This window comes from Ceratosolen solmsi, unplaced genomic scaffold (genome assembly GCF_000503995.2).
Source record: "Ceratosolen solmsi marchali unplaced genomic scaffold, CerSol_1.0 scaffold65, whole genome shotgun sequence".
Classification (NCBI taxonomy): Eukaryota; Metazoa; Arthropoda; class Insecta; order Hymenoptera; family Agaonidae; genus Ceratosolen; species Ceratosolen solmsi.
In genome coordinates this window covers 162,350-175,299 of record NW_011948463.1, presented here as the reverse complement: position 1 = coordinate 175,299, position 12,950 = coordinate 162,350, and the positions used below count along the sequence as shown (strand labels likewise).

The 12,950-nt window shown below is 20.2% G+C and overlaps 1 protein-coding gene across 6 annotated transcripts in view; it reads right to left on the bottom strand.

The window, feature by feature from the left end:
• The window catches only part of lig (ubiquitin-associated protein-like lingerer), a 35,947-nt gene extending 22,997 nt beyond the window's left edge, over positions 1-12,950 (bottom strand). For all 6 annotated transcript variants that reach the window (XM_011505546.1, XM_011505545.1, XM_011505549.1 and 3 more), the window contains exons 1-5: positions 12,829-12,950; positions 8,773-8,944; positions 5,639-5,999; positions 4,194-4,454; positions 1,549-1,736 (exon numbers count right to left, since the gene is read on the bottom strand). In XM_011505546.1, coding sequence (XP_011503848.1) covers positions 1,549-1,736; positions 4,194-4,454; positions 5,639-5,999; positions 8,773-8,892 — 930 coding nt within the window. In that variant the 5' untranslated portion in view covers positions 8,893-8,944; positions 12,829-12,950. The remainder of the gene's footprint in view (positions 1-1,548; positions 1,737-4,193; positions 4,455-5,638; positions 6,000-8,772; positions 8,945-12,828) is intronic.

The following is a 12,950-nucleotide window of genomic DNA, read 5'->3' as shown; positions in this document are numbered from 1 at the left end:
TGTTAAATACCAGAAAATTGAATCGAAATATTACCTTTATCATTATGTACGAAAATTTATTATAAATAATTAATAAGCTACATATTAATTTATATATATATATATATATATATATATATATATATATATAACACGATAGGATTTTCATTCTAGAATTAAATGAATGAATTAAACTAATTATTTTTATAATTATTTCTACCAGATTATGTAAACATTGCCAATTAAGTTTCAATTATAGTTAGATACATAACTCAAATGAAAGTTGTAACTTAATAGTGCACAGTAAATCCAAACAGATGTAATATTGAAGTTATTTAGTTATAATAAGTACATTCTAAGGCTGCTTCCTTATTCAATATAGGTTGTCATTAAAAAATTCGAAGAAAAAGAACAAAGTTTAGAGTATACAGAAAAATTGTGATTAATAACTATTTTTCAATTGAGGATTATGGACTGTAAGAGCATTACAATATATTTGCATAATTATATGAGCTTTTCTATAATACGAATAATAATATATATATATTTTGTTTTACAGTAGCAAGAGATGTTATATATAAGTATTCAAAAATAGATATAAATTTCTATTGTAAAGTTTAAGAATTATATATCTTCAGAAACAATAAATATAACTATTTTTAAATGGGTTAAAAACTTCAATATCAGTATAATTAGATCATCGAGTAGTAGTTAGTGGTTATTATAATCTTGTTATAACGATATTTTATACAAAATTATTTTAATCAAACATTTAATGACGATTATGTGTTCACTTTTCAAATGTCAATACTGAATTAAAATGAGCACATGTATCAATAATAATTTGACGCACACAATCAATATATTTATTTCTCATATAGAAAGGTAAGTGTATTTCAATTCTAGGTTTAATTTTTTCATGTAACCAAATAGAAGACTTCAAAAAGATTATTTTAATTTAAATGGACGTTTCATTGTATTCTGCAAACGATTACTCCATGTAAACAACTATTCAACATGGTATTTAAGTAAGTAGCACCCGCTTTAAATTATTAAAATAGAAACATAAAATTTTAATATATTCCGGCACCCATTATGTAAAAATATCAATATTTAAAAAAAGATTTTTTATTGTTACGATTAAGTTAATATATAAAACAGTTTATTTCAAATATTTTTATTCAATATATCCATCAGCAAATAGATTATCAAATATGTATCTTATATATTAATAATATTGTAGCAATCATATTTATAAAAAGGACTCTTCAGCTATTGAAATTTTTGCTATAATAAATCCAAGAATAACTCTAAATCTATGGGGACTAGGGCGAATTAGTATGAAAAAAATAAAAAACAATGTAGATAAAGACTTCACACAACTTTAGAATTCTTTAATTTCTTCAGTATTTTATTCTTTAAGTCTTGCTTTTTCTAATGCTATTAGACAAGTACGTATAGTAGCAGAATTAACAAAATTGAAAAAATACATGACCGTAGATAGATTAAATAATTCAAATTAAATATCATACTTCATTTAAGTTAAAATATTGATTTTTTCTTACTTACGCTTGGTATTAATAAATTCGAAGATTGTACGATTTTAATTGATGACATTTCCTGACATTTCTTTTTATCTGAAGTAATTACATTTTCATTTATTAGAGTACTGGGTGTGAATACCTTGGTATCCGCAAGAGAGCCAGTATATTCTTCACTATCCCAATCTTCAGTTGTATCTATAGTACTCCATGAATCTATAAAAATTACGATTCATAAACTTTGTTTATCAGATTTCAAGTTATAGTTATTTTATTTTATATTAATTTTCATGCCCTATTCATTTTAAAGCATGCATACATACATATATTAATATATAACAAAAACAGTATATTTTGCAATAAAACTTATAATTTATAATAGATATTTATTTTCCAGTTAAGGTCAGATTTTTTAATGCTACAAACATGATTATTTATATAGATATAATAACATTGTGAGTATGATTATGTAATTTATTAATAATTATTCTTATTTGTTAATAATAGAAAACAACTGAAATATTAAATTACAATAGTTATACTTATTATACGATCCGATGCAATCGAATAACAATATCATTATCAAAAAAATTATATTTAAAACTAAATAAACGGTTAATTACTTTTTATTTCTATAAATTTAAGATTATTTCACTTGAAAATTATTTCAATTTAAGGTAGTTTCATTCTTTCTCGACTTTCCTTAAAAAAAGGGTGAATAAAAGAGTATCAAAACATATTTTAAATAAAAAGTTGAAAATTGTTTAATTCACAGTATATAAAACAAAACTGGTCGTTAAATATTTTCGAAATAAGATTATAGTAATAAGACTATTAATTAGATTAACATGCTTAACACATTCGTGCAGACTAAGCATAGACATAACAAGAAAAGAAGGTCTACTAAAAGCCAAGAAATATTACACGCATCAATATTAAAATTATTAACAATTAAACGAACAATGTCAAGATATTAATAAAATATGATATATAAATTAATTCAATCTAAATCATTTAAAAAAAAAGTATATAAATACAATATCAAATTGAAAATTATAAAAAGCCAAATTAATTAAAAAAACACAAATATGTGATTTAATAAGGTAGTTTAAAAATAAACCCAGAATTTAGCAAAAATTGTTATTATATTAGATAATAAGAAAAAATTATATCAATCATCATACTATAAACACGGACACTCTAGCAACAAAAAGTATGTATCATAAAATATATATTATTGGAACTAAAAATCTGTTAATATCTAAATTTTTTTTAATATCTTAATAATAAGGAAAAAATAAAGAAAAACATTTTAATTTATCATAAAATCAGTACAGAAAATAAGCAATGTGGTTTATTTTTTTTTGTATAGTGACAAATGAAAAATATAAATATAAAAAAATTAAAATATAATATTAAAAAGTTGTATATAGACATTTTTTTAAACATAGCATTCACAGAAAATTTTCTTATAAAAAAATATTCATCATATTTATAAAATAGTTTAGATACAATTTGCAGAGAAATTTTAAACTGGTCATTCAATATTTATAGCAGGGTCTGCTATTAATCTATTAAAAAATAACAAAATATCACAATATATATTTAATTCTTAATATATTACATATTTATCCGTAAATGTAAAATTTCTGTAGATATATAGTTAAATAAAGTCAATAATATTTTAAATAAAATTTTTTTATAATTCATTCCGAGAATAAATCTGCAGATGACTATATAAAAGATTAAAAGTTAAAAATTTCTTATGAATTATTAAAATTAATTGATCTAGATAAAATTGCAAAAACAGGAAACATGGGTGTATTAATTACTTTAACTAAAAAATATATATCTTTAGTTTTTAATCTGTTAGATCCAAGGTAAGTGACTATATTTGATAAATTTTATATTTACTTATATAGGTACTATTCTATATAATATAGATTCAAATTCGAATTAAAATCAAAAGTATGAATAATTCAATAATATCAAAAAGATTAATAAAGAGCGTAAGAATTTTTAATTAATTTATTGTTTATTTGGTGTATATCAATAAAATTACACCAAATTTCTTTATTATGTTTTACGTATATAAAATGCTTACTACAGCATAAAGTATATATCTTATACTTTTTATACAATGTATACTTAAACCAGATTTTATTTATTAATAATTAACTTATGTAATTTTAAATATATTTTTTAAGAACATTGAATATTATTAAGTTAACTAAATTATTTATTTAAGATTTATATTTTAATTCAATTATATGAAGGAAATTATATTTTTATATTATCATTAAAGAACATTTAGAATAATTTTATTGTTAATTAGTATCACAAAATATAAATGAAGTATTATACTGTATAGTATTTTCATCAAAATAATTGTTATATTTAAATTCATTTAGTATGTTGAATAAATGGATATAATTTTTTTCAAAGTCATTTTCGAACTTAATTATAAATCATTTTATAGCTTTAAAAATAGTAAAGTATAATTTAATTCCAAATATTTTGTAGTGTAAATATTTTTATATTGTAAAACCTTTATAGATTAATTATAGATTTAGATCTACCAATGTTAAGTAGCTTCTTGCTATTTATTAAATTTCAAGTTATACAAATTTAATATAGTTATTATAAATGTGAATATTATCAAATATAACTAACCCTTTTTTATTTCTTTTAAATTAGTTGGATGCTCTTCATTTCCAGTCCACGTATCAATTGGTCGATTAAAAGTATGTGAATTAGAAGATATAGATTCTCCTCTATTTGCAAAAGTTCGAGGACCTAAACCGCGACCACCGCCTCTACCCCCACGTCCAGATCTTCCAGAAATACCACGACCTCTTCTGCTATTACCATGAGCAGTTTCAAATTTGATTTCTTCAATATTTTTTTCATTTTCTTTATTTTCACGGCGTCGCCCTAAAATAATATTTATATGAAATAATTTAATCCTTATTAATCATACAAGTAATACTACAATGATTATTTTTTATATAAAACTTTAGTTTACACAAATATATATTATTGTACTAATTATAAGAACTACTATACTAATTAAAAAAGCATTGTGGCTATGAAATTTTTGTTTTTAAATATACAATATTATGTATTAGTTTATAATATAACATTATTTATCATTAAACTTGGCAATAAATTTAACATGAAAAACGAATAATCTTTAATTATAAATTTGAAACAGTAATCTCATATACGATGTTTTAAATACCATGAAAAAATCTCTAAATATCAAATTGATAGATACTATGATATAGTTTTTGTACATATAAACGTTTGATCTACGTTAAACAGAAATATGATAAATATTAAGTTGTTAATGCATCTAGTACATTAAACATTTTTTATTTTTTAATGTGTGATTTTTTTATTCAGAAAATTAAGTAAATTGTTGAATATTTAAATTATCATTTGAATGGAATCAAAACAAATTACAATAAATTTAATTTAAAACAACGATTTATTTGAAATATTTCCTAGTTTTTATTTAAGTAGTATTCCATTCAATGCTTCGAAAATATTTATAACATGATATAATTTTTGTAATAAGTGTAAAAACAAAGAATTTAAATTCGAAAATGCTTTCATCAATACTTTTGTACTGTTTGTACACATTGTAACTCAAATATTTTTAATTAGTTTTTAAATAATATATAAACATTCCATATATTTATAGGTCTAATATAATCAATCTTAAGGTTCCTTAATTTTGAAAATATTTTTCTGGTAAGTTAATTATCTATTTATTTATATCTTTTTCGATCATCTATTATTTAACAAATAAAATAATTGATATTGCAATGAAATTATTTATTGGTTTTTCAATAAATGCGTGAATAATTTTGATAAAACATTGCCTAATATTTTTTTACATTATAAACAAATATTAAAAATCAAAATATATTGATATAGACTTTAGTAATGCAGTTCAAATTAATTATTACTGTTGAAATTAAAATTAGTTAAGACAGTAATAATTGTTCAATAAATCAAATAAGAAATTATACATATGAACCTGTAATACTATACAATATCTAAATAAATAATTAAAAAGTAATTTCATTAATATTTTATTTTTTCATACTTACAACCACGATTAATATGACTGACACGTCCACGTATACGAGTTGTCCCATCACTGTTAAAACACCGTTTATCTTCCCAATCTAGATTATCAGAAACAACAGATTGTTCAGAATTTTGCTTAGATCCTCCTGTTGGTCGGGCTTTTTTTTTTTTAACTTCCCATTCAGGACTAACTCCCTCAAGAAGATCATTTACAGCTCGATTTAAATCTCCATCACTATCGTGTAATGCCATAATGACTTCATCTTCGGATCGACGAGTTAAATCCATAACTTGCTTAATACGTTCTTGCCAAGCAACATCTTCTTTACTGTTTATACGGTTATCAATTATATTTGTTTGTCGCAATTGATCCGACTTATGCTGCGAAAAAATTAATTGAAAAATGTTTACAATATAATAGTTTAATAAATACATATTGAATATTTGATTGAATCATCTGAATCTAATTGATTAACTATTAGATTCATTCTACATTTTTATAAATGCAGGATTTAATTAAGAAATAATCGAAAATATAACTGAAAATAAAGAAAAAAGACTACATATATTATTTTTACTTATTTATAAAAAATTTCAAATTGTTAAATGGCTTCATCTTTAAAGTATCGCCCAAAAATTATTTCCATTTTTTCCAGGATACATTCTTTCCTTGTTGCAAAATGCTCTTTATTTCCCTTAATATTTCTAATTTCTTTTTAAGCATAATTATATAACCCATAATTCAACACTAACAATTCTGTACCGAAATAAAAATGATTTTTTCTATTTCTACCGAATATTTTCTCCTTTATTCAAATATTATGGAGAACTTTTTTTTTACTAGTTCTCTTAACTTACGGAAATATCTATTTATACTTTCTAATAGGTTTACTCAATTCGTCTTTTTAATTAAAAAAATTCTTATTTAAAATAGTAACTTAAAGACGTATATGTAATTTAAGAACGAAATTCAATGAATAGTTAACTCGTTTTTTGTAAAGCTTCCTGCATTTCTTTTCAAGTCTCCATTCGCTAATGGGGTATTCAGAGGTATATTAGATACTATCGATGTGTAAAGAGATTGATGATTTTATTTTACTTCATGGAAGCATTAGGTGAAGTAAATACTTATTTTAACGTGACATTTTAATATTTCGTATATCAAGATTTATTAATACAAAATACTTTACAATCATATTTAATAATTACTTGTATTAAATACAAAAAAAAAGAATTCAATAGAAAACTGAAATAATTATATTTTATTGTATTTCTACGTTTAAGTTTCATTTACATTATAAATTATATTAAATTCCATTCGTAATAACATTTAGTAAAAAAAAGTTTTAAATCGATCAATAAATATCTAATGCTGTATACTAGATTAGAATATTATCAAAATACTATGATATTATGAATTAAGTACATTCGATAAACAGCCAAACCATCACATAGTATTAATTACATTATATTATCAATAATACACGGTACGTGATATAAAAAGTGATAATATAAAATTTGTCAAAAAACAATTTATGAATAAGTACGCAATGTATACACAATAATTACATTAATTATTTATTCAAAACTAATAAAATAAAAAATAATGTTATACATATTCAAAGTTATTTGATTTTTAAACGGAAACGAGATATAATGGTAAAATAATGGATGACATTCTCGCAATTTGTAAATGATAGCTGCTTTGCTATAAAAGAAAATTTTTTTATTAAACCGGTAAATATTTGACAAAGCATTATATAATCTGACTAAAGAAATCTTAATGTATCAAATAAACTAAAGAATTTCATTATTAATAAAGATTTGAAAATATAAAGTAAATTTTTCAAAATTGAAAACGACATTAATGATAAATATTTATTAAGTTCACCTAATCTAAATAAAAGAGTGAATAGAAATATCTAAATAAAAATATTTAGTTTGAAATACCCATTTTTTATATTTAATAAATTTATATAATGTTTAACGTTAAAATTGGGAAATTTATTATTTTATGTTACTTATTTATACAAATATTTGTTATATGTATTTGCTTATTAAAAAATTGAAATAAGAGTTAAATTTCGTATTTAGTTGTATGTTATATATTTATTATATTTATTATATATATAAATTTATGTAACAATATATATAAATATATATATATATATTGTTACATAAATTTGATATTAAAACTGAAAATGTTAAAAGATTACCTCATGTTGTTACTCTAAATTATTTTTATTGAAATCATTAATAAAAGGTTAACTACTTATTTGAATAATGAATTCTTTTTTTAAGTAGTATTATTAGTTGCAGATACATAAAAGAAAAAAAGAAACACTAACGTCTTAAGATTCAAAATAAAAATCAAAGAAATAGAAGTTGTTTTCTTTAAAAACATAGATTTAATAAATATGTATATATAGAATATTTAATATTATATTTTGACAAATTATTGGGCTTAACGATTTAGTCAATATAAAATTATAAATAAGAGTTTGTATTCTATGTATATAAAATTATATAAATGGCAATTGTATCGATATATAAATTAAGATTTTCAGAAACAGAAAAAGAAAAGCAAGTATGTATAAATAAAGTGCAAAAATGGTTCAAATTTATTTTTAATTCTAAAGTAATATGAACTAATGTTATTAAAAAAAAAAAAATTATAATCAGATCCGTAGTCTGCCATGAAAAAAATAGAAAGAACTTATTTGCATGAGAATAGATATTACAATACACATGACAATCCTTTTTTGGGTGTAAAACAAATAATTTCTGATAATTGGTTTTGTACAGTATCAGTGAGATCTTATTACATCGTAATTCAAATTAAAGTTATAAGTAATCATCTTGTAATTAAAATCAAGAACTTTGTTAGAGAAACTAAAATTATGCATACTTTAATTCTCATTTTATGATTTACTTTGGTAACCACTTGCACATTAATCTTTGCACATACACCTTATTCATAAGTATTGATCTCACCTTTAGCCAGATCTATTACGCGTATGGATTCAATATTATACAGATTTTCCAAAAATTAGTCCAACGTTATGATATAAATATTCTTACATGGACGTTAACAACTGATATGATAAATCAGAGTTTTAAAATTCTTCTACAAATGAGGCATATATTATATTACCTGAAATTTATCGCACTTTAATAAATCTGAAGATTTAATTTGATGATCTGCTTTTCCTTGTAATGATTTAGTTTTTGAATTACTTTTAGTAGCAGATAAAGATCTATTACAAGAACTCATTTTTTAAAGTAAATCTAAGATTTTTAAACTATGTACACCTTTTATATACAGTCTGAAACAAAAAAGACAAAAAATAATTAATCAGAAGTATTATTTAATCTCTGCATGTAATTAATTAACAGCAATATTTTATTGCTAATAAAAATCATACAAACATAAATATTGTATTCTATTTTTACACACAAATACAGTTAATTTTAGTGATGATTTAAAAATAAATCGATTTTCTTCGTAAAAAATATAGGCTATATTCAAAAATATTTATAAGAACTTAAGTTAATAGTTAGGTTAATATTAATAATTATAAAATTTAATATTAACGACATTGATTTTAGAAGCCTTTAATGTGATTTTTAAAATTATTTTATTCATAACTTACATTAAGATTTATAAAATTAAATTATATATATATATATATATATATATATAAATGTATAATTCTGAAAATATTTTTGCTATTGCTTTTTTGTTTCATATTGATTATTTTTGAGACATCCTTTTCTGATGCTTCAGAATTGAAATAAAGTATTTTATTCACCATTTACGATGCATAAATGACAAACATTAATTAATTGAAATGACTTCTTTCAGTTATTAAAGTTACCTTCAGAATACTCATATATATTTCATACTTTTTTGTGTTGTAAATAAACGTTTTTAGTATTTAAATTCTCTTCAAAAGTACTCATTTATCTATGTATATGAATAAAGTTTTAAAATAAAATTATCTATAATTGATTATATGGACTTCTAATTTTGTTTATTATACAAAATGAATATGAAAAATTCATAAAAACTTGGAAAATTTTTAATAAATTTTTCATTTATAAATTTTTTTAAATTTCATGAAACAAAAAACAATTTAAAAAAATTTTTGCCAAGCTTTAATGAATTTGATTTCAAAATGTATATATATATATTTAAAAACCTTTAAAGTATTTATGTATATAAAGTATTTTTTAGTTAAAATTTATTTATTAGAAAATTCTTAAAAATACTAAATATTAAACACTTCCCCCACTATTTTGATGAAATAACTACTTTTGACAAGGGAGCATAAAAAAAAAAAAACAAAAGAACTTGAAAAAATAAACGTAACAAGATGAAACTGTCATGAAACAAACAGTAAATAAGCTCAAACAAACTTAATTTGTATCTTCTATTGAATTATAAACTCAAGAAATCAAGTCAACTACAGAATTAGTATAAATATCAATTATTATTAATACCTGAACTAATCATTCATAAAATCCTGCACAATTTAGTTAATCATTTAACTTAGTAATTATTAAAAATGGATTGCAATCATATGATGATATTATACACCTGATTTATTGTTATAAATAATTTTGAATATAAAATATATATGAAAAAATTTAGTCTAAAATATTACTAAAAATTTTGATGACTGAATCCAAAAGTTTGCATGACAAAATTAATTTTGTTTGCAGTACTAACTTTTATAAATAGATACCTATCGACAACATTTAACAAATATGTTAAAAAAAACCATAAATTGTTACTATAAATAATATAGAAAAGGAAAGCGACTGAATAAATAAAGTACAGGAAAATTACATCAATTAAAAAATTTGAAACATGTAAGTTAAATTATATAAATAATTATGTTATCTAAAAATAATTAATATTTTTAAAACTATATCAATAATATATTATTTCAATTTATAATATTTCCAAAATTTAATAAGTACACACAGTATTAAAAAAAAAAAAACAATAATTATTTTATCTTAACAAATTTTTTTAATAAAAAATAGAAATTTACATTAATATGGAAAGTAATTATATGACAAAATAAAATGATACATATTTCAAATAATTTGTTAAATTAATTGCATAGTATTGTAAATATTCATATTAACATTTAAAGACAATATTAAAAGTAAGTCATTTGGTTTGTGATCAATAGCTGACCTAATTCAGTATTAAAACAAAGAATAGTTGCATTTTTCTTACAGATGATATAGATTTTCTTTTTTGATGATATTTTTTTTCTGTTAGATAAGTAAAAGTCTGATGACTATTTAAAACAATAAATTTCACAATAAATAAATTAATGTTTCAAAAATTATATACTATATTTTACAAGTTATAATTTATAAAATATTTAGATCTATATTCCCATGAGATTAGAACTATAATTGTATGTTCAAATAAAATTTCTTAATTACTTTATATATTTGTTATCAAAATTTTATTAATTATACAATTTTAACACTAATTATTTTGAAAAATAGGATTGTCATTTAATCATTAGAACATTATTATTAAATACCTTTTTATCGATATTTTTATTGAAATTACACATAGTAATATTTATAATATAGTACGTAATTACTGGCCATGTAGAAAATTATTAATCTTTAAAGCTTGGTGATACACTGTTCACTTAAGAATAAAAATAATATTTGAATGCAACAAAAAGTAACACATACCAAATTATGTACTAAAATAGTTCAAAATTGAATATAAATCTGGAACCCTTAAATTAATTATATGTGATTTTAAAATATATTTAAAAAGATTAATTATATTTTTATTTCAAATATATATTTATACTTAATAATTTGCATTACGTATTTAATGGATTTAAAATTTTACTTAAATTCAATATATAAGTATATTTATATTAAATATATTATTTTTATAAATATTATAAATATTTATAAATTTTTATAAGTACAGCTCTATTTAATTATATATAAATGATCAAAACTACAGTAATTTCTAAAACAAATTAAACGATTAAATTATAAAAATAATATTAAATTATAGAATTTTTTTATTGTGTATAATAAATTTTATTAACTTACAAAAAAATATTATATTCTTATTCTTATATTTATTGTAATAAGTTAAAATAGCAATTTGTAACATTTAATGAATGTTTTTAAATTTAAACCAAAAATTCAATATTTTTCATTAAAGCAAGGCCCATCTCACGTTTTAAAAATAATTTTTAAAATGTAAATTGATTACTATCTGTATTTAAAAGAAAATTGAAAAACATTTTAATATTGAATATAATCCAATTATCTATTATTTTGTTTAATATATTTCTTGATTATTTAAACACTTTATTCAAACTATAATTAAATTTCAATATAAACATATATCATAGACATCAATATGAATATATAAATACATAAAATTTTAACATAAATAATAGTTTTATATTTATAATTAAAATATAATAAATAGTATAATTTTTATAAAATTATCAATATAAAAAATCTAATTTTTATCAACATATGCAAGTATCATTAAACACAAGAGATCATAAAAAACCTTTTAAATTAAAGGTTAATATAATGTAAAAATATAATAAATATATTACAGGTTTATTATAAAAAATATATATAAACAAATATTTACAACTTTCTAAGGTTATGTTACACAAAATAACTATATTTTACATAACAAAATTTAACTCCGAATGATTTTAGTGTAATCAAGCTTAATATATGTACGTATATAAATATAATAGAATATAAATATAAGAAAAAAACCTAGAAAAAAATCAGATATAAATATTTGTAATAAAAAACCAGATTTAATAAAACAAAAAAAGGAAAAAACAGCTTGCGACAAAAAATTACAAAATCCTATAATAAATAAATATTATCATTAAAATATTTAATAGAATATATGGTATTAACAAAATTAAACTATGAAATATGAAGTGTACAGTTATAAATAATATTCTAAAAGAAAGAAATTTGATCAATTATCTAATGGTGTAGAAAATATATAAATGATATAGTTTTAAGAAAGCTGTATTATTATTAAAGAAAACACGTAAAATAAAGTACGCCATTTGTAAATTTAAGAAACACCTGACAAGTATTGTTGGGTTAAAACAACAACAGACTTTAAAAAATAAAAAGGTTCAAACGATATTTTGAAATAACTTACAAAATACTCTTAATGTGTCTAGCATCCGAAAAGGACGCTAATACAAATACTTCTTTTAGAAACTTGTTTTAACAATTTTCAACCGCGTTTAAAACTGTAAAATAACAAAATTTTCTCGAAGT